General features: G+C 42.6%; 1 protein-coding gene across 6 annotated transcripts in view; it reads right to left on the bottom strand.

Annotated features, from left to right (window-relative positions):
- Window positions 1–6,618: 6,618 nt before the first annotated feature.
- Znf667 (zinc finger protein 667) overlaps window positions 6,619–23,565 on the bottom strand; it is a 28,902-nt gene continuing 11,955 nt past the window's right edge. For all 6 annotated transcript variants that reach the window (XM_036182244.1, XM_036182221.1, XM_036182237.1 and 3 more), the window contains one exon: window positions 6,619–9,735. In XM_036182244.1, the coding sequence (XP_036038137.1) occupies window positions 8,159–9,735 (1,577 nt within the window). In that variant the 3' untranslated portion in view covers window positions 6,619–8,158. The remainder of the gene's footprint in view (window positions 9,736–23,565) is intronic.

Below are 23,565 nucleotides of genomic sequence, written 5' to 3'. Positions count from 1 at the left end.
GCGTGCATGCATTTATGTGTGTGCATGGATGTACACACTCCCACAAGTGCCTGAGGAAGGCTCTGGATCCCCTGGGGCTGAAGTTACACCTGTTGATGAACCACCTAATGTGGATGCTGTGCTCTTAACCACTGAGTTCTCTCTCCAGCCCTACATCTCAGTTATTCAAAAGAATTCAAGTCTTGTGAATGTTTCTGGCCAGAATCGAATGACCTTAGAAACAATATATAACAGAAAGATAACCTGAATGTGCCCAAAATCTGAACCAAACTAGCACACTTTTCAGGAACTCCGTTCACAGAAGACATCATAAGAATGGACTAGGGGTTTGCAGAGATGGCTCAGCGATTAAGAGCACTTGTTCTTACAGTGGACCTGGACTCAGTTCCCAGCACCCACATGGTGGCTCACTACCACCTGTAACTCCAGTTCCAGGGCTTCTGATGTCCTCTTACATCCTCCCTGGACGGTGCACAGACAGACATGCAGACAAAACATACGCATAACATACAAAAATTTCTCTTAAAAGAAAGAATGGAAACTAAAGAAAGAACAGAAGGCTTGGAGTATATCTTGAGAACAGAGTACCAGCTTAGCATGTAGGAGGGAAGCCCTACCTAGGTTTGATCCCCATCACCTGCCCCCTTACCAATTCTGAATGAAAATCAAAACAAAAACTGATTCTTTGAGGATGTCCATAAAACTAATTGACTTTTCGTGTGCATAAGGAAAATGGGAAGAATATATGTTCCCAGTGTCTCGGGTTATAACAGGCACAACAAGTCCTCTTGCTAAAAAGGATCCTAGACTTAGTCTCACAAAATCACCATAAAAGGTTTATCCTAAACCTGCAGTCATCTTGGATTCTAGAACAATGGTGCCAGTTGTTTTTTATAGGGCTCAGGAAATGGCTCAGCCAGGAAAGTGCCTTCCATGCAAGCATGAGGACCTGAGTTGAGATTCCCAGCAATCACTCAAAAGCTTGGTACAACAGTATGTCAGTCTATGACCACAGCACCACAAGATCAGAGACAGGCAGATCCTGTTGACTCATCAGTCTATCTAAATTGATGAAATTTAAATTTCAGTGAGAAACTCTGAAATCATAAGGTTACCTACCAACCATCAATATGGCTCAGTCCATAACACCGCCTGCTGCATTAGCCTGACGACCTGGATTCAAGCCCCAGGACCTATGGGGAAGTGGTGGAAGAGAATCCACTTTCCAGGGTTGTCCCTAACCTCCAGGTTTGCATCATGGCACGTTTCCCTCACCTCATGCATACATGTAGACAGCAATCTTTAAAAAGTGGTGAGCAATTGGATCACTTGACACCAGCTTTCAGACACATGTTCCCTCTGCTGCACACATATCTCCACACACACATACGTGCATATGTGCACACACTTTTTTTCTGACAAAGGATGAAAACCCATATGAAGGTGAGATTGTACCCTGGACCAAGAATAATCTTACACGTTACCAAAGCTCTGGCTCTGGCTTCCTCTCAGCCTCCTAGTCTATGTGATCTCTATAGGAAGAATTCAGACAAGACACACACAGCATCATGTAGATAATAGGTATCTATTTAAAGGCAAAGTATAGGCTAGGTGTGGTGGAGCATGCCTTTAATCCCAGCACTCGGGAGGCAGAGGTAAGTGGATCTCTGTGTGTTCAAGGCCAGCCTGGTCTGCAAAGTGAGTTCCAGAACAGCTTGTACTGTTACACAGAGAAACCCTGTCTCAAAAAACAAACAAAAAAACCAAAATAAAGCAAAATACACCATTCTCAAAGGGGACCATTGTGGGTGAAAGTGGACAGCAGCCACAGAAAGCTAGGCAGACTTAATATCATTTCTATTGTCTCTAGAGCAGAAAATGTTCCCCAACAGCGTTTTTCCACATGGGTGATTGACAGGCCTATTGGATTAAGTCTGAAGGGAGGAAACAATGGTAAATCTTTGTTCCTTACCTGAAAGCCCTTCTGAGCAGTTCAAAACATCATGTCTTTACCTAAGGCCGAAGATTTGACTCCAATTGCACTGTTTTGACTGATAATCAGAGTCCCGCATTTGTGTTTCCTGGTTTTACAAGTTGCTGCTACTGAGGGATGGGTCTACACTCAACAACTTTAGGCCTGCTAATGCCTAACTAGCTACCTGATATGGGAACAATGCTTCCCTATAATGATACCTTCCTGGAATCACCCTGTAGAGCCATGTTGTATGAAGGACTTTCCTGGGGAGATGCAACACACACACACACACACACACACACACACACACACACACACACACACACACATCTACTTATCCCAGAAAGGGAACCCACTACAGACCAAAGTAACGATTGCATCAAAGTCCAACTTGGTAAACCAATGAGGTTTTTTGGGTGATTTTTTATTTTGTTTTGTTTTTTAAATTTGTACTTTACGTGTTTTGTCTACATGAATGCCTAATGCCTGAGGAAGCCAGAAGAGGGTGTCAGAGCCCCTAGAACTGGAATTGCAGCTATGAGCTGCTATATGGGTACTGAGAACTGAAACTGGGACCTTTGGAAGAGCACCAAGTGCTCTTAATCACCGAGCCATCTCTCCAGCCCCCTACTTTTTTGTTGTTGTTGTTGTTGACCAGGAACTACTTATTTAGGAGCCCAGACTAGTTTTGAACTCCAAGATCCCCCCACATCTGCCCCGGGGTTCTGGGATTCAAGGCATATGCCACGCCCAGCCCTACTTTATTTTTTGAGAAGGTCTCTCAATGAACCTGGAGCTCACCTTTTCAACTACTCTGTCTGACCAGCAAGCCCTCCAGATCCACTTGTTTCCAACTCCCAGAATGGGGTTACAGACATGTCCTCCCATGTCTGACTCACTTGGGTGCTGGAGATCTGAATTTAGGTTCTCATGCTTGTGTTCTGCATGTGTAACATGCATGTAGCTTGAAGGTGAGGTTGCTAAACACTATTTTTGGAAAAGGTATGTGGATAGCTCAAGCCAAGTGGAGATCCTGGCTGCTAAGCCATCCCACTGCTTACCTGCTTCAGGGCTATTTCTCCTTTTGCTTCTGTTGGCTCTTCACCTTCATTTAATTTGTACCTCTGTAAGTCAATGTATGTCCATTTAAGATTATGTATTCTTGGAAACTGACCCCCTTATTATAGCTTTTTTTTTTCTTATATTTTTGGTTGTGCATCTAGCCTTTAACGGCTGAGCCATCTCTCCAGCCCAGCTTTTTTTTTTTTTTTTTCTGTGCTAAGAATTGAACCCAGGGTCTCACCACATGCTATGCAATTACTCTATAAATTTTTATCCCTTACTCCTTGTTTTGGCTTCAGTTTTTTAAGTTTATACCACCTATCGCCATGACACACACACACACACACACACACACACACACACACACACACACACCATTTTATACTTAATTTCTGCATTTAAGGTGTCTTTCTGGTAGCTCAATTTTATATATTCTTTTTAAAGATTATATTTTATTATGTGCATTAGAATAACTTGCAGAAAACCACAGCTCCAGAGAGGCTAGTTAACAGGGAAAGACTCTAGGAGGGACACATGGATGACCCTGTGAAGGAGAAGTGGATGAGATCTACATGAGTGGGCTGGGTGTTGGGGGGTGGTGGTGGAGTGGGAGGAGTGGGGGATGAGAACATAGGGAAATGGGAGGGTCAAGCTGGAACAGGGACAGCATGGGAGGGCAGGGAGGAAGATACCATCATAGATGAGGACATCATGGGAATAGGAAGAGGCAGGGTGCTGGGGAGGCTCTCAGGAATCCACAAGTTTGACCCAACCTTGGTCTGCTGGCAGTGATCCAGAGGGTGTCTGGACTGGTCTACTCCAGTGACCAGCCTAGCAAATAACCTAGCTGTCATCATAGGGCGTTTGTCCAGTGATTGATGGAGGCAGATAGAGATCCACAGCCAGGCACTAGGCTGAGCTCCAGGAATCCAATTGATGAGAGAGAGGAGATATACTGCAGGCAAGGGACATCGAGATCATGATGGGAGGACATGCAGAGATGACCGGCCACACTAGTGGAAGCCCATGAACTGTGGTCTGGTGGCTGTGGAGTCCCCATGGGACTGCAAGAAGCCCTCTGGATATGGAAGACAGTTGTTTGGCTCAAACTGTTTGGGGGGCACCCAGGGAGGGGGATCAGGATCTGTCCCTGGTGCATGGGCAGGCTTTTGGGAATCCAGTGCCTGTAGTGTGACACCTTGCACAGCCTTGGTGCAGTGGGAAGGGGCTTGGACCTGCCTAGGCTCAGTGTGCTGAGCTCTGCTGACTCCCCATGGGAGACCTCCATTTGGGGGATGCGGGGTGGCTTGGGAGAGAGAGCTGGGGGGTGAGAGTAGGGAGGAGGGGGGGTCTGTGGGTGGTATGTGGAGTGGGTAGAAAATTTCTTAATAAAGAAAAATGAAAAAAAAAATCACCAATTTAAAGCATAAAAAAAAAAAAAAAAAGAATAACTTGCAGAAATTGGTTTTCCCTCACCATGTGAGTTCCGGGGATTGAACTCAGATTCATCAGGCTTGTAACCTAGAGTCATTTGGAATCGCAACTGAGGCATTGCCCAGATCAGACCGTGGGCATGTCTGTGGAGGATTGTCTTAACTGGAAACTGATGTCTGTGGGTAAGGCACCACCATTCTCTGTGCAGGATGTCCTGAGGTGTATGAGGTAGCTAGCTAAGCATGAGTCTGAGGACCAGCCAGGAAATAGCATTCCTCCAGTTTCTGCCTTCTGAGTTCCTACCCTGACTTCTCAATGATGGACCATGCCATAGAAGTGTATGCCAAATAAACTCATTCCTCCCGAGTTGCTTTTAGTCAGCGATTTATCACAGCAAAGTGGAATACATATGCTCTACTACCACTGAGCCACATCCCAGATGGCATCCTCTTAGGGATACCGCTGATCTGGAACCAACCTTCCAGGCAGATGAGAGGCTAAAGCTTTGGGCAGGGGTGAGGTGGGTAGAAAGGGAAAGAGAAAAACACGCCTTTCCTTCATCCTCTTCTGTGCCATTCTTTACCCATTTGCTGCCGTGATTTTATTCTTGTTTACATAATGAAAATTTAACAAACAGCACGACAGCTGCGTTTACCTTGCCTGCAAGATGGTTGTTTGCTTACTTGTATTAGAGTTTTTATTGCTGAGACAAAACACCAGAGCAAAATGAGGTAAGATTTATTTTCGTTTTAGTCCATCATAGCAGGGTGAGCAGGGTAGACAAGGCAGAACTCTCATGTGGTAATCAGAAAAAAGAGGGGTAGAGAAAGTTCTTGTGAAAGCTCCCCAATATCTTCGCTTAAGATGCCATAGCAAAATGCTATAAATTGGTTGACTTGAAAGGGGAGGAGGGAGAAGTAGCTCAGTAGTTTAGAACACCTGTTATAGCAAAGATTCAATTCTCAGCACCCACATGGTGACCCACAACCATAACTCCAGTTCCAGGGAATCTGATGCCCTCTTCTGGCCTCCAAGAGCACCAGGCACACGTATGGTGCATATACATACAGGCAGGCAAAACATTCATACATATAAATTATTTTTAATTCTTTATTCTTCTCTCATACACCTCGACTGCAGCTTCCCCTCCCTTCCCCATCCACTCCAAGTCCTTCCCCCACCCTCCCTCTCCCCCAGATGCACTGCTCCTCTATTTCTCTTGAGAAAAGAGCAGGCCTCCCAGGGACATCAACCAGAAACAGCAGAACAAGTTACAATAAGACTAGGCATGCCGGGCAGTGGTGGCGCACACCTTTAATCCCAGTGCTCGGGAGGCAGAGCCAGGTGGATCTCTGTGAGTTCAAGGCCAGCCTGGGCTACCAAGTGAGTCCCAGGAAAGGTGCAAAAGCTACACAGAGAAACCCTGTCTCGAAAAACCAAAGAAACAAAAAAACAAAAAACCCAAAACAACAACAACAAAAAAGACTAGGCACAAACCCTCATATCAAGGTTGGATAAGGCAATCCAGCAGGAGGAAAGGGGTCCCAAGAGTAGGCAAAAGAGTCAGAGACAACCCCACTCCCACTGTTGGGGTCCCTCACAACCCCCAAGCTAAACAACCACAACATGTAGAGGACCTAGCACAGATTCATGCAGGCTCCAAAACTGCTGCCTCAGTCTCTGTGAGCCCCCATGTGCCCTGCTTAGTCGGTTCTGTAGGCCATGTTCGCCTAGTGACCTCAACTACTCTGGCTCCTACAAACCTTTCTCTCCCTCTTCTGCAGGGTTCCCTGAGCTCTGCCTAATGTTTGGCTGTGAGTCTACATCTACTACCATATATTCATACCACATAAAATAAAAGTTTTAATTCTCAAAAAATTGTTTTAAAGAAGGGATGGGACATGACACAGTACCCAAGGACACACCCACAACCCCATGATCTAGTTCCTCTAGCAATGCCTCATCCAGAGCCTCCTACCAGCTGGGGATTATGAGCCTATTGGTCACATTTCCTATTCAAACCCCAACAACATTTGTGGTTAAATTCAGATCCCCATGATCAAACACCATAAACGTTTCTTAAGGAAGAGGTGTTCTCCTAAGTAGCTTTTGTAGAAGGAAAACTCATTCAAAAGAGCCTGACTGTATACAATCTAGCCACACAAAGGAACTCGGACTTTATTTCTTACATAACTTACACAAGCTGAAAAGAGGGACAGAAACACACTGAATGGGTTGGACAGCTCAAAGGAAACATCCAACACATTAACCAAGAGTTCTCCCACGGATTGTCAGCTCGAGCTGCTATACCACAGCATCACAGACCGGGGACTTAAAGAGAAATTCAGTTCTCACCGTTCCTCCACAGGCTGGGAATCCAAGGTCAGGGCATCACACTGGTCAGGTTCTCATACGGGCTTTTTCTTGGTTTGCAGATGGCTGCCTGTGTTCTCACATGGTACAGAAAAAGATCAAGCCCTCTGGTGTCTCTGATCAATGAACTTATCAAAAAGGCCCATCCGCATCATGACTTTATTAATCTCATTTCCAAGTATCATCACACTGAGGGGTTAGGGCTTCAACATGAGTGGGGGTGACACAAATATTCAGGCCATAAACACACAAACACATAGTTACTTTTTGTGCACCAATTAGCATTATTACATAAAAATGCTGTTTATTTATACAAATATAGATAATTTATTTTCAAATAAAAAAAAGTAAAAAATAGTTTCTCCCTGCTCTGAAGTTCCTCATTGTTCAGTATCTCCTTCCCACCCACCCCCCAAGCCTGACTTAGCCATACAGATTTTCACAGTGTATCTTCACATTCAGGAGGCTGTGTGGTATTGGCTACTGCTCTATACCACTGTGAATACCATCTTTAACAACCTCTTCTGTATTCTCACTCCAATACATTTCTGTCAGGAGAAAGAGGCACCCTGTTTCCTGTTTTGCCTGCTAGGTCCTTACACACAGGAGTTCTAGTTCTGAGAACAGATTCAACACTCCATTTTCCTGGGACCTCAACTCAGGCTCAAAGCACCATCTAGAAAAAAAAAATGGACTTTGCAGTTCCATTTCTTAGTATGCATCCAGTGAATTATCCTTAAAACTACACTGGAAATAAAATACAAACTGAAAAACACCTTCATTCACAAACCCTAATCCAACATCCTGAGCACACCTCAGCTGATTTCAGATCTTCAGTTCAAAATCCACCAGCTACTTTTGCTCTTTGGCTTTCAAAGGGAGAATATCATAAAATGGCCCCATAGACACAAAACATGTTATAGGCAGATAGTTCCCTCCCTCCAATGAATGATTTCTGATTTAGGATTTTTCAGCATTACCGTGTACAGAAGCAATATCCATGAGGCTAGAAATTATTATCTTTCCCTAGGCTGAAGATAAGCAGTAAGATAACTCTTAAGATGCTGGGGCAGCAGTATCAGGTCAGGTCATAGCCTCAGGAAGCCATGCTCTCAGGAGAGTGAACAACTAGGACCCCACATTATACTGTGCTGCTAAACGATCACATTTGGTAGGGTAGGTATACTAAATATATTTAAGTGTTTCAACTTATGGACATACATCATCATAAGTCAAGAACACTTATACACATTCTCCATGCCTCTGAACACTTTTTTGACATCCTTTTTAGCATTTGCAGAGTTAGCAACAACTTCAGGACTTTTCCTCTGAATGTGTGCTCTGATGTCGGATCAGAGATGAGCTCCGACTATATGCCTTCCCACATTTGCTACATTCATACGGTTTCTCTGAAGAATGACTTCTCTGATGTCGTATGAGGTCCGAGCCACTACTAAACGCCTTCCCACATTGATTACATTCATAGGGTTTCTCCCCCGTGTGACTTCTTTCATGTAGAATGAGGGATATGCGCTGAGTAAAGGACTTCTTACATGTTTTGCATGCATAGGGCTTCTCTCCAGTGTGAATTCTTTCATGTTGTGCAAGGTGAGCACTCTGGCTGAAGGCTTTCCCACACTGATCACACTCGTAAGGTCTGTCTTCACTGTGAATTCGCTTATGTCGGGTAAGAGATATTCGGTGACTGAATGCTTTCCCACATTCTTCACACTGATAGGGCTTTTCTCCAGTATGAATTCTTTGATGTTCAATAAGAAACGACTGGCGGCCAAAGACTTTACTACATTTATTGCATTTGAAAGGTTTCTCTTCTGAATGAATGTTCAGATGTACTTTAAGGTTTTTCATTCCACAAAACATCTTTCCACATTCCTTGCACTCAATGAGTTTCTTTTTCCTTTTATGAATTTTCTGGTGTTGAATAAGGGATGAATACCGATTGCACACTTTCTCACATTTATTGCACTTAAACTGCTTCTCCTCCTTATGAGTTCTTAGGTGCAGAATAAGGGTCGAAAGCCGTCTAAAGTCTTTCTGGCATTTATCACATTTGTAGAATTTCCCTGAAGTGTGAATTCTCTGATGAAGCATTAAGGGTAAGATCCTACTGAAGGACTTCCCACATTTCCTACATGTAAAAGGATTTTCTAAACGGTGAGTTCTCTGCTTGAGACCCTGACTTAAGGCTTTCTTAGTTTCATGAGTTTTCTTTCCAATACAAATTCTCTTATGCATAAGGACTGTCTTCTTTTTGAACCCTCTGCCATATTTATTGTATTGTTGTATTTTCTTTCTATTGTGAATTCTCTTATGAAGTAAAAGGGATGACATCCGGCTGAAGGCTTGCTCACATTTTCTGCACTGGTGGATACTCTCAACAATGTGACTATTAGGGTGTTTACTGAAAGATGGGCATGAACCTGGGGCCTTCTCATGGTTCATATTTTCCTTCCCATTGTGAGTTCTCCTATGTATCATCAGAGTTAATTTTTTATTAAAAATTTCCCCACATTCATCACATTCATAGCTTTTCTTCCGATTGTGAACTCTCTGATGAAGAACGAGGGATAAGATCTGTCTGAAAACTTGTCTACAATTACTGCATCCATAAGACCTCTCTCCAGTGTGAAAGTCTTGATGAAGTTTGAAAGACAAACTTCGAGAAAAGGTTTTCCCACAATTATTACACTTTAAAGATTTCTTGCCTGAATGTCTTTTCTTGGGTTTTCTTAGGAGTGCATTTTTGTTACAATTTGTCTTCCCTGTGGTGACCTTTTGTTGTGAAGAAACTGGTTTCTGGTGGATACTTTGCCCAGATTTGTTACATGGATTTGGTGGTAACTTCTTGGTCTCACACTTAGACCCTGATTCTGAAATACACCAAGAAGTTAGAATTAGTTTTTCTGTGCTGAAGAAATGAGGCTTGTGTGATAAAAAAGGAGTCATTACAATCGGTGATTATAACAACACACTGTTAACAAGAACACTGCGTCCCCACACTATACTAAGGTCTCTGTGGTAATTACTTTTGTTTGTTTGTTCTCTGAGACAGGGTTTCTCTGTGTGACAGCCTTGGCCGTCCTGAAACTCACTTTGTACACTAGGCTGGCCTCCAATTTTACAGATTTCTTTATTAATGATCTTCCTGCTTTGTGATGATTACTTTTAATCATCGGTGTGACATGATCCAGAATCCCTGGAAGGAGGGCGTCTGAGAGTATCTTACTCGTCTTTATTCACCGTGGGCACGCCCTGGGCTCGGGGTTCCAGACAGAGTAGAAAGGAGAAAGCTGGCTGAGCAACGCGTGCATCAGTGCACGGCTCAGCCCTAACTGTGGGTGAAGAGTGCCTGGTGGCTTCAATCTCCTGCTGCTTTAACTCTCCCTCAGTGATGGACTGTGACCTAGAATTGGGAGCCAATAAAGCCTTTCTCTCTGAAGATGCTTTTTTTCTAGGTATCTATTTAATCACAGCAACAGGAAACAAATGTAGGACAGGGCTTTCCAGAAATAGTTAGTAACTGGAATTCAGTAAAGTTTGAAGTTTGAAAGAGAATAAATCATTTTTATGTATGTGATATATTTTATACCACATACATTTAACTTTATAAACTGTTCATTAGTTAAACGTATTTCACTACATTAAATGTTCATAAAAGGGAATATTTATACAAAAACGTTCAACAGTTACTTGGGATTAATGCTGGAAATAGAAATTAACTGTAGATGGGTTAAGAGAGTTATCTGGGTTAAAGTGACATCAAACTTAGTAAATTTATGAAAAAAAATTTGGATTATACTCTTAAGCTGAGTGAATACCTCTGTAAAATTATGAATCCTAAAAGCATATTCTGGAATGTCAAATGCTGAAAACACAAATATACTAACAGAGTTACTTGGAAAGGACTCTCCACCCTGTCGAGCTGCCTGCAGGCTGTGTGGGATGCGCCAAGTTTCCTAGCTTCTGAGTTGTCACTCATGCAGGGGTGGACCTTGGTGATGCAGCTGTCTCTGAGACATGTCTCCTCTTGTAAATGACCCCAAGAAAACTCACTGGCTCACCAAAGTGGACTCTGGTGTTATCCATACTTAGATCTGTCATGGGATCCCTATTTGGGATGAGTATATGTGTGTGTTGTGTCTCCCCGGGAAGAGTTTTGTTACACAATACACTCTGGGGTGGACTTTTGGAGATGTAGATGTCTTTGAGTCATTCCTGCTCTTGTAGGGAACTTTCACCCATATTCCTGCCAACAACATCCATAAAACTCATTGGTTTATCAAGTTGGACTTTGGTGGTATCCTTAGTTGGTCTGCCATTAATTCCCTGTCTGGGGTGAGTGATGTCTATCCACCTCTCCCTGGAACAGTGTTAGGTAACAGTGGGTGTCACCATTCCATGGGGTGAGGCCCTGGACTACACAAAAAGAACACTAGATGAGCACAAGCATTCATGACTTCTTGGCTGTCACTGCTGCCGCAAGCTGCTGTGACTTCACCGTGATGAACTTTACCCTCAGAATGTAAACCAAAAATGAACCCTTTTGTGTTTGTTTGAATGGGAACGACCTCAAAAGGTTCATCTATTTGAATGCTTAGTCACCAGTTCATGGCCTTGTTGGAGATGGTGATGCTTTCTTAGAAGAAGTGTGTCACTGGACATGGATTCTGAGGTTTCAAGAACCCACACCAGGCTGTCTTTCTCTCTCTGCCTGACGCCTGCAGATCAGGATGGAACATGCTCGGCTACTGCACCAGTTCAATGCCTGTTTGCTTTCTGTCACGATGATCGGGGACTAATCCTCTAAAACTGTAAGCAGGCATCCAATTAAATGCTTTCTTTTAGTTCGTGCGGTGTAGCTCCGTGACAGGTTCGGCCTCGCACGCGCCTCCCACCCAGCGCTGCCCCGATGCTCAAGAAGAAGGTTAGGCGGAGCCCAAGACGCTCTGCCTCTGCGAGGCTGTGGGCCAAGCCGGCCCCTGCCAAGGTGGACGTGAAGCCGCAGAAGGCCTCGGGAAAGGATAAGTCATCAGACAAAAAAGTGCAAAGCAAAGGGAAGAGGGGAGCAAAGGGCAAACAGGCTGAGGGGGCGGACCAGCAAACCACAGATGTGCCTGCAGAAAACCGAGAGACTGAGAACCAGAGTCCAGCCTATGAAGTAGAAGAAAAAGAAGCCAAGTCCGACTAAACATCTATCGTGTCTGTCAGGGTCCCCGCCTCCCTTCTTGTACAATCCAGAGGAATATTTTTATCAACTATTTTGTAAATGCGAGTTTTTTAGTAGCTCTAGAAACATTTTTAAAAGGTGGGAGGAAGTCCCACCTCATCCCATATTTTAAGTGTAAATGATTTTTTAAGGGGTTAAATCACTTGCTGGTTGTTTATTTTTTGGTACAACCAGAAAATAGCAGGATACTGAATCAGGAGAGGCGGTGACTGTCTCGGGGGTCACCATAACATTCCGTAGAGGGGGCTAGTTTTATATCCTACAACACAAAGCATACTAAATGGTAATTTGGAGTTTTGGTCGTGCATTTGTGTCTGGAATATTTTCAGTTATTTCTGGTCTCGTGTTTCTAGTAGAACTGTATCCTAAAAAAAAAACCACTCCTCAGTCCTTGCCCTGTCAGAACTGTCTCTGGTCATGGCAGTCCATTTTCCTAACAATTGTGATAATGTGCTGTGAAAGATTGAAATTTTGAATATGTACTGTATGTGGAATAAAATTGTGAGTCAGTGAGCATTTGATTGTTATGTGAGGTCTTAGGGAAAACTCGCCAAGCTCAGGATGGAACATCACTGGAATAAGTTAAAGGAGAAACAACACATGGCTCTTTTGGGTACGTGAACACAATGTATGACTTTTAGAGTTTGGGTCTATGTTTTAAGAATTGAAATGTCTGTGTACTCAACCAATAAAGTCTCAGTTGTGAAAGAAAAAAAAATGCTTTCTTTTATGCCAGGCTTGGTGGCATGCACCATTAATCCTAGCACTCAGGAGGCAGAAGAAGGAGGATCTCTGAGTTTGAGGCTAGCCTGATATACATACAGAATGAGCTCCAAAACAGCCAGGGATACACAGAGAAACCCTGCCTCAAAAAACAAAAAAATGAAAGAAAGAAAGAGAGAGAGAGAGAGAAAGAAAGAAAGAAAGAAAGAAAGAAAGAAAGAAAGGGTGGAGGGAGGGAGGGAAGGAAGGAAAGAAGGCAGGCAAGCAAGCAAGCTTTCTTTTATGAGATGCCTTGCTCATGGTGTCTCTTCACAGCAATGGAACAGTGACTAAGAACCTTTCTCCCTTAAGTTGCTTTTGTCAGAGTATTTTACCACAATTGACGGAAAAGTAATCAAGACAGAAGACCATCTATGCTATATTATAGTATTATATGTTGTATTACAAATATACAATATATTTGTCAAAATATTAATGTGTTTGGTTTACCCATCCAGCCCTTGCTGGATGTACTACTCAACATACAATCTAGGACCACGTTATCTTTCTCAAGTCTGGACAGTTATGAATTGTGAAGCACATGCTACTCCATGAATACTGGGGAAATTCTGTGATCCTGCAGCTGTTTAATATCTGGTAACAACTATCATAACTACAGTTAGGAGACTAGTATACCAGAATTACATCCCGGTAAAATGAGGATTTAAAGAAAGTAACAGAAAATTTCACCACAAAGCCAGCAAGAAGTCTGGCTCCTCAAGGCTCAGAAAACATTGAGGAGAAGGGGGTGGAAAGAATGCTAGGAGTCAGGATGTGGAGGGGTGTGGTGGTTACACTCATGAACTCAGTGCAGTTATGGCCACCTGCACATGGTCAAGCCAACGAGATAGGTCAGTATGCTAGCAGGCCACACTAAAAAGGATTCAGTGGTTTACAGTAAACAAAGCAAAGAGTGCAAGAAAGGAGGACAAGCTAGGGAGTGTCTGGGGGTTGGGAAGGCCAGGTTGCAGGGAGATAGAATTAATATGTGCATGTTTTCGACTCTCAAAGAGTATACAAAGGAATTTGTTAAAGAATTGGGGGTCCCCAGCAACCGGTACAGGTGAGAGACCTGCGGGCAGGCTGCACCAGCACCCCCGACACCCACTGCACTCTGTAACCTCTACAACCCACTCTGCTGCCCAAACCCACCGGCCCCATCATCCTCCCCTTGGCCAACCATCCACCACAACATGAGCAGCCCCTATACAAGCGCCACCTACACCAGCTGGAAGAATAGCAGCCCCTATAGGCACCAGCGCCATCTACACCAGACAAAAGAACAGTCTCCATAGGCATAGGCACAACCCATACCAGTAGGAGGAAGAACAGACTCCATAAGCACAAGTAAAGACCACACCAGCCAGAAGAACTGGTGAATACGCTGCATTTAGGCACCCAAATGCCCACAAACCTCAACTGAGACAAGCCCAGTGGTCCTACAACAGCAAGATCTGATCATCCCAACGCAGATGAAACAGAAGAAAATGAACTTAAAGTAACTTTAGAAGCCCTTAAAGAGGAAATGAAAAATTCACTTAAAGAAATCGAGGAAAAGTCAAACAAAAAATTGGAAGAAATCAATAAATCCCGTAAAGACAGACAAGATAACCAAGAAAAAGCAGGTGAAGGAAACAGTTCAAGACTTGAAAACTGAAATAGAGGCAATAAAGAAAACACAAACCAAGGGAAATCTGGAAATGAAAAATCTGAGTAAATAAACAGGAACTACAGATGCAAGCATAACCAACAAAATACAAGAGATGGAAGAGAGAATCTTAGATGTTGAAGATATGATAGAGGAAATACATTCATCAGTCAAAGAAAATGTTAAATCCAACAAATTCTTAACACAAAACATCTGGACACCATGAAAAGACCAAACCTAAGAATAATAGAGATAGAAGGAGAAGTATTCCAGCTCAAAGGCACAGAAAATATATTCAACAAAATCAGAGAAGAAAACTTTCCCAACCTAAAGAAGAATATGCCTATGAAGGTACAAGAAGCTTACAGAACACCAAATAGACTGGAATCCCAAAGAAAGTCCCCTTGTAACATAATAATCAAACCGCTAAACACACAGAATAAAGAAAGAGTATTAAGAGCTGCAAAGGAAAAAGGCCAAGTAACATATAAAGGCAGATGTATAAGAATTATACTTGACTTCTCAATGGAGACTCTGAAAATCAGAAGGTCCTGGATATATATGTTTTGCAGACACTAAGAGACCATGGATGCCAGCTCAGACTACTACACCAAGCAAAACTTTCAATCACCATAGACAGAGAAAACAAGATATTCCATGACAAAACCAGATTTAAACAGTACCTATCCACAAATCCAGTCCTACAGAAAGTACTAGAAGGAAACCTCCAACACAAGGAAGTTAGCTGCACCCACGAAAACACAGGCAATAGATAATCTCACACCAGCAAAACCCAAAGAAGGGAAACACATACACTACCATAAAAAAATTACAGGAGTTAACAATCACTTGTTATTAATATCTCTTAATATCAATTGACTAAATTTGCCTATAAAAAGACACAGGCTAACAGAATGGATACAAAAACAGGATCCATCCTTCTGCTGCATACAAGAAACACACCTCAACTTCAAAGACAGGCACTACCTCAGAGTAAAGGGTTCAGAAAAGATTCTCCAATCAAAGGGACCTAAGAAGCAAGCTGGTGTAGCCATCCTAATATCTAATAAAATAGACTTCAAACTAAAATCAATCAAAAGAGATCGGGAAGGACACTACATATTTATCACAGGAAAAATCCACCAAGATGAAGTCTCAATTCTGAACATTTATGCCCCAAATACAAGGGCATCCACATTTGTAAAAGAAACATTACTAAAGCTTAAATCACACATCAAACCCCACACACTAATAGTGGGAAACTTCAGCACCCCACTCTCACCAATGGATAGGTCTGCCAGACAGAAACTTAACAGAAAAATAAGGGAACTAACAGATGTTATGACTCAAATGGACCTTATAGACATCTACAGACTATTTCACCCAAACGCAAAAGAATATACCTTCTTCTCAAAACCTCATGGAATCTTCTCTAAAACTGACCACATACTCGGCCACAAAACAAATCTCAACAGATACAAAAGAATCAGAATTATCTCATGTATCTTATCGTATCACCATGGGATAAAGTTAGGATTCACCAGGCGGTGGTGGCGCACACCTTTAATTCCAGCACTCGGGAGGCAGAGGCAGGTGGATCTTTGTGAGTTCGAGGCCAGCCTGGTCTACAGAGCGAGATCCAGGAAAGGTGCAAAGCTACACAAAGAAACCCTGTCTCAAAAAAAAAAAAAAAAAGTTAGGATTCAACAACACAAACTACAGAAAGCAAAACAACACATGGGAACTGAACAACACTCAATTGAATCACCACTGTGTCAAGGAAGAAATAAAGAAATTAAAGACCTCCTAGAATTCAATGAAAATGAATGCACAACATACCCAAACTTATGGGACACAATGAAAGCAGTGCTAAGAGGAAAATTCATAGCACTAAGTATCTACACAAAGAACGTGGAGAAATCTCACACTAGTGACTTAACAGCACACCTGAAAGCTCTAGAACAAAAAGAAGCAAACTCTCCCAGGAGGAAGAGAAGCCAGGAAATTATGAAACTCAGGGCTGAAATCAATAAAATAGAAACAAGGAGAACAATACAAAGAATCAAGAAAGAGTTGGTCCTTTGAGAAGATCAACAAGATAGACAAACCCTTACCCAAACTAACCAAAAGGAAGAGAGAGAACATAGAAATTAACAAAATCAGAAGTGAAAAGGGAGACATAACAACTAACAACGAGGAAATCCAGAGAATCATCAGGTCATACTTCAAAAACCTGTACTGCACAAAACTGGAAAATCTAAAAGAAATGGATAATTTTCTCGATAGGTGCCATATACCAAAATTAAATCAAGATCAAATAAACAATTTAAATAAACTTATTACCCCTAAGAGGCAGTCATTAAAAGTCTTCCAACCAAAAAAGAAAAAAAGAAAAAAAAAAAAAAAAAAAAAAAAAAAAAAAAGAAAAAAAAAAAAAGAAAAAAAGCCCAGGGCCACTTGGTTTCAGCACAGAATTCTATCAGAATTTCAAAGAGCTAATACTAATACTCTTCAAATTGTTCCACACAATAGAAACAGAAGGAACATTGCCAAATTCTTTTTCTGAAGCTAAGTTACCCTGATACCCAAACCACACAAAGATGCAACAAAGAAAGAGAATTACAGACCAATCTCTCTCATGAACATTGATGCAAAAATACTCAATAAAATACTGGCATACCAAATACAAGAACACACATTAAAAAAAAAAAAAATCCAGAGATGCAGGGATGGTTCAACATACAAAAATCTGTCAATGTAATTCACATAAAAACAAAACAAACAACAACAAAAAAAACCCACCAAAACCAAAAACCACATGATCATCTCATTAGATGCTGAAAAAGCCTTTGACAAAATCCGACACTCTTGTTGGGTGGTGGTGGCACACGGGAGGCAGAAGCAAGCAGATCTCTGTGAGTTCGAGGCCAGGCTGGTCTACAAAGTGAGTTCCAGGACAGACTCCAAAACTACACTGTGAAACCCTGTCTCGAAAAACCGAAAAAAAAATAATAAAAATCCATCACTCTTTATTATAAAAGTCTTGGAGAGATCAAGGATTCAAGGAATATACCTAAACATAATAAAAGCAATATACACCAAACCAACAGCCAACATCAAATTAAATGGAGAGAAACTCAAAGCGATTCCACTAAAGTCAGGTAGAAGATAAGGGTGTCTGCTCTCTCCAGACTGACATGTGGACCAATGGAATCAAATTAAAGACCCTGACATTAATCCACACACCTATGAACACCTGATTTTTGATGAAGAAGCCAAAATTGTACAATGGAAAAAAGAAAGCATCTTCAACAAATGGTGCTGGCATAACTGGATGCTGACATGTAGCAGACTGCAAATAGATCCATATCTATTGCCATGCACAAAACTCAAGTTCAAGTGGATCAAAGACCTCAACATAAATCCAATTACAACTGAACCTGAAAGAAGAGAAAGTGGGAAGTAGTCTTGAATGCATTGGCACAGAAAATTACTTCTTGAATATAACAACAGTAGCACAAACTCTGAGAGCAAAATTAACAAATGGGACCTCCTGAAACTGAGGACCTTTTGTAGGGCAAAGGACACGGTCAATAAGACCAAACGACAGCCTACAGAATGGGAAAAGATCTTCACCAACCCCACATCTCCAAAATACATGAAGAACTCAAGAAATTAGACATCAAAATACCAAATAATCCAATCAAAAATGGAGTACAGATCTAAACAGAGAATTCTCAACAGAAGAATCTGAGAGACATTTAAGGAATTGCTCAACATCCTTAGTCATCAGGGAAATGCAAATCAAAATGACCTCAGATACCATCTTACACCTGTCAGAATGGCTAAGATCAAAAACACTGATGACAGCTTATGTTGGAGAGGATGTGGAACAAGGGGAACACTCCTCTACTGTTAGTGGGAGTGCAAACTTGTACAGCCACTTTGGAAGTCAGTATGGCAGTTTCTCAGAAAATTGGGAGTCAACCTGCCTCAAGGCCCAGCAATACCACTCTTGAGGATATACCCAAACGATGCTCAATCATACTACCAGGACACTTGCTCAACTATGTTTATAGCAGCATTATTCGTAATAGCCAGAACCTGGAAACAACCTAGATGCCCCTCAACTGAAGAATAGATAAGAAAAATATGGTAATTTACACAATGGAGTATTACACAGTGGTAAAAAGCAATGACATCATGAGATTTGCAAGCAAATGGGTGGAACTAGAAAAAAAAAAACCATCCTGAGTGAGGTAACCCAGACCCAGAAAGACAAGCATGGAATGTACTCACTCATAAGTGGATAGTAGATATAAAGAAAAGGATAACCAGACTACAACTCACAGCTCCAGAGAAGCTAGATAACAAAGAGGGCTCAAAGAGGGATTCATAGATTTCCCCGGGAAAGACAAATAGAAGAGATCTCTTGGGAAAATTGCAAGTGGGGTAGAGGGATGGGGGGAGATAGGGACTGCAGCTTGAGGGGGCAGGTTGGACGGGCTGGGTGCTGGGGCAGGGTGGAGGGGAGAGTAACGAAAGAGAAGTCTTGATGAGGGGACCATGTTGGTGCTAGGAAGGAACCTGGTGCCAGGGAAACCCCCCAAAATCCACAAGAATAATCCCAGCTAAGACTCCTAGCAATAGTGGAGAGGGTCCCTGAACTGGCCATCTCCTGTAATCAAACTGGTGACCATCCCAAAATTGTCATCAGAGATATTCTATCCAGTAGCTGATGGAAGCAGATGCAGAGATCCACAGCCAAACACTGGGCTGAGCTCTAGGAGTCTTGCAGAAGAAAGGGCGGAGGGAATATATGTAAGGGGGGGGGGTCATGATGGGGGCACCCACAGAGACAGCTGACCTGAGCTCCTGGGAGCTCATGAACTCTGGACCAACACCTAGGAAGCCTGTATGGGACTGGACTAGGCCCTCTGTATGTGTGTGACAGTTGTGTAGCTTGGTCTGCTTGTGGGGCTCCTAGCAGTGGGATTAGGACCTGTCCCTGGTGCTTGAGCTGGTTTTTGGGAACCCATTCTCCATGCTGGATTGCCTCACCCAACCCTGACGCAGGGGGAGGAGCTTGGTCCTGCCTCAACTTGATGTGCCATGCTTTATTGACTCTTATGAGAGGCCTATCTCTTTCTGTATGGAGATGGGGTGGGGGGCATGACACTGTGTAAAATGAATGAAAAAAAAAAAGGCCATGCAGTGGTGGTGCACGCTTTTAGTCCCAGCACTTGGGAGCCAGAGGCAGGCGTATATCTCTGTGATACCAGAGGCTGGCCTGGTCTACAGAGCAAAGTCCAGGACCAGCTGTGAAGCTACGCAGAGAAACATTAAAATAAATAAATAAATAAATAAATAAATAAATAAACAAACAAACAAACAAACAAAAGAAAGACAAGAAAAGAAAAATGTTATTTAAATAAATTAATAAATTTTAAAAAAGAACAAATTTTGCTAATTAAAACTTCTTTACTTTAAAAAAAAATAAAGAACTGGGGACTGGAGAGATGGTTCAGTAGTTAAGAGTGCACAATGTTGCAGAGGGCCCAAGTTCAGTGCCCAGCACCCATACTCGGTCATTTACAACCAACCATCTGTAACTCCAGCTCTTGGTGATTCTGATGTCTCTAGCCTCTTTTGGCACCTGTACTCATAAGCATGTATACACACATACACATAATTAAAAATAGATAAAAAGACATTAAACTCTTAAAAAAAGATTAATGGGATTTATCCTAGAATCCCTCCTGGCTCTGATGCCATTGGTTTTTGTGTGTTGTGATGTGGTGTGTGTGTGTGTGTGTGTGTGTGTGTGTGTGTGTGTGTGTTCATTGTGTTGGTACACATAGAGGTATTGGATCTCCTGAGCAAGAGTCAGAGGTGCAGAGAACCAAACCCAGCTCCAATGGAAGAGCAGTAGGCTCTCTTAACCACTAAGCCAGCTCTACAGACACTTTCTTATCTTTTTCTTTGCGCCTCCATTTACCAAGGACCTCTCCTTTTCTTGTTTTGAATATTAACACATCCCTTCAGTTCCTCTCCCTGTTTCCAAGAAGGGAGTCTATACCACAGCACATGCTAAAGCTAATCCCAGTGATGCCACACAAGCCTGACCTGAGTTATAGCCTTAGAACCTACATAAAAGCAGGAGAGCAGGGCGGTGGTGGTGCATGCCTTTAATACCAGCACTCAAGAGTCAGAGGCTGTCAAGGTCAGCCTGGTCTACAGAGCAAGTTCCACGACAGCCAGGGTCACATAGAGAAACCTCAAAAAACATAGAGAGGTCTCAAAACAAAACAAAACAAAACAACATACAATACACACAAATAAATAAATATTGAAAACACTTCAAGCTAAAACAATATGGCACATATTCAAAATTTTAGAATACAGATGAATGTCTTCACAACAACAAGAGAAATTACCAAGTAGAAGTCAATACCTTCCACCATTTGAAAATGCCCATGAGACGTCTCACCTGTAAAGGCACTTGCTTCTAAATCTGTTGATGTTAGTTTGATTTCTGGGACCCACAGGATGGAAGGAAAAGAACCAACTTCCATAGATTATCATCTGACATTCACAAGGCATCCATGTGCTTATCTACTAACTGACCCACATATTTGTATACACGAAGAGGTAAGAAAAAAAAGCCAAAACCCTGAGATGGGGTCATGGCTCAGTGATTAAAACACTTGCTGTTTAATCTTAAGGACCAGAATTTAGATTCCCAGAACTCAAGTAAATGATAGGTTGGCACAGAGGCCTGTCTGTAACTCTTGCCACAGGTTTGTAGACAGGGGAGCCTTGGGGAAGGCTGGTTAGCAAGTCCAGCCACAATACTGCCAAGATCTAGGTTTGATCGAGAGACTCTGTGTCACTGGGTAGGGTGGAAGATTGGTGGAGAATGACTCCTGACACCAACCTCACATCACCAAATGCACTACACACATATGCCCCCACACATGCACGCAGACATGTGTGGGCGCTTGCAGACACAGACAGACAGACAGAGACAGACAGACAGACAGACAGACAGACACACACACACACACACAGAAGAGAGAAACAAAAAAAAAAATGGGAAAAAGAAGTTTAAAAAACCCCACCAATTTTCCTATAACCAAAGAGAAAACAAGAAATAAATAAAATGAAATAAAATTGGCTAAAATAGGATTTCATTTATTTATTTTTTTTGAGACAGAGTCTCACCATGAACTCTGGCTGGCCTGGAACTCACCAGCCTAGTCTCAAACTCACAGAGATCCACCGGCCTCTGCCTGCTGAGTGCTGGGGTTATAGGTGTGCACCAATCTCTATTTGGAGTCACAATGCAAACTGCCAGGGCTCCACTCCTCACCGCCTGGTTCTTCCGCAGAGCCTAAGCAAGGTATTTAAGCTGGGTTCTAATCCTCATTTGTCATATTGGAATGACAAAAAGTTCTCCAAGTATTGGAAAGAATAAACGATATAACGAACGTGCAGGCCTTGGCACAGGACCTGGACCCAACAAGCGCTCCATAAATTGGTTGCCATAAATTTACTGAGAACCTTTTTTATTTTCTTAGGCACTGTCAGCTGAGCCCAGGCTATCTCCAAGCCCTTGGGGGGGCGGGGGGGAACAAGGATGACATCAGCTCCATCAGCTCTAGTGAAAATGAGCGTTGAACCGACATCACACTGTGTTTCTGTGGATGGTGCTCATGTGCTAAACCTCCTTGGCTGGTTAGACTCAGGGCTCTGAGTTCTCACTGCAGTGGTTCTCAACCTGTGGGTCACAACCCCTTTGGGGGTCAAACTGACCCTTTCACAGGGGCTACATGCTAGATATCCAGCCTATCAGATATCTACATTATGATTCATCACAGTAGCAAAATTACAGTGATGATGTAGCAACAGAAATAATTTTATGTGGGGGTCACCACACCATGAAGAACTACATTAGAGGGTCGAAGCATTAGGAAGGCAGAGAACCGCTGTATCACAGTAAGAGGGAAAAACAGAATTGGCAAAGGCAACAAGTCATGAGGTGAGCCCCAGAGGAGCCGTGGCACAGGCTTCCTGGAGATGTCTCCTGGTATCGTCACATGGGTTGTGCTCGCTCCTCCAGCAACAAACTAAGACAGCAGGTGAGACGTGCCGTCCCTAGAAAGGCTTCTCAAGTTTGTGCCGAGTTTCCTGGGAGCTGGCAATGACACAACTCCGAAAATCAACTCCGAGATATCTAGAGTGTAACTCTCAAATCCGGCATCTCATTTCTATGACTAAAAACAACAGAAAGGAAAAAACAGAAACAAACCGCGTACACAAATGCACTGCTATGAATAAGAAATCAGAATCAAAATGGAAACGGAATACAATGATACAAAAGCAAAACTCTACTGATCGTACATAACAATGACCATCGCTTTCACGGCAAATTAGTGACTGACAACTGGGTATCCTTAGTTGGCAACTCTGGCTTTCTCTAAACCTTACGGGATGTGGCTAAATTTCATCTGTGACTTAAAACAGCATTAGGCTGTACAAAAAAAATATATATTTCTTCTCATGTCAAGAGGAAGATGGAAAATGAAGATGAGCCTTCCATTTTCACTGTGCCAACATCCTCTTAGTAGCAGCTGTCCCCATTCACCCCTTACCCCCCAAGCCCGTGACTTTTGAGCAAGTTTACGTACAAGGTATAAATTTCCCCTTGTGGATCAGGGTTCAAATCCAATCGGAAAGTGGCTGGTTACCTTCCTAACACCACTGCATCAGTGGGCATACCTTGCCTGGCAGGTTGGTATTGCTCTGGCTTCTTTGTGTTACATATCTTCCTTGGGTTTGGACATGAAGATATTCCTCCAAAGGGCTTGTGTATTGAAGACTTTATCCTTAGCTGGTGGGTCTAATCACTAACAGGGTATAGACAATGAGGGCACTTTCGTTGGTAGATTAAGCCCTCGATGGATTCCTAATACACTGGCATTACTGAGAGATGGTACAAAGTAAGAAGTTAGACCTAGATGGAAGAAGTAGGTAACTTCGGAACAGCCCTTTCCTGGAACT

This window comes from Onychomys torridus, chromosome 1, assembly GCF_903995425.1.
Source record: "Onychomys torridus chromosome 1, mOncTor1.1, whole genome shotgun sequence".
In the NCBI taxonomy this organism is placed as follows: Eukaryota; Metazoa; Chordata; class Mammalia; order Rodentia; family Cricetidae; genus Onychomys; species Onychomys torridus.
This window is presented reverse-complemented; position numbering and strand designations above follow the sequence as displayed.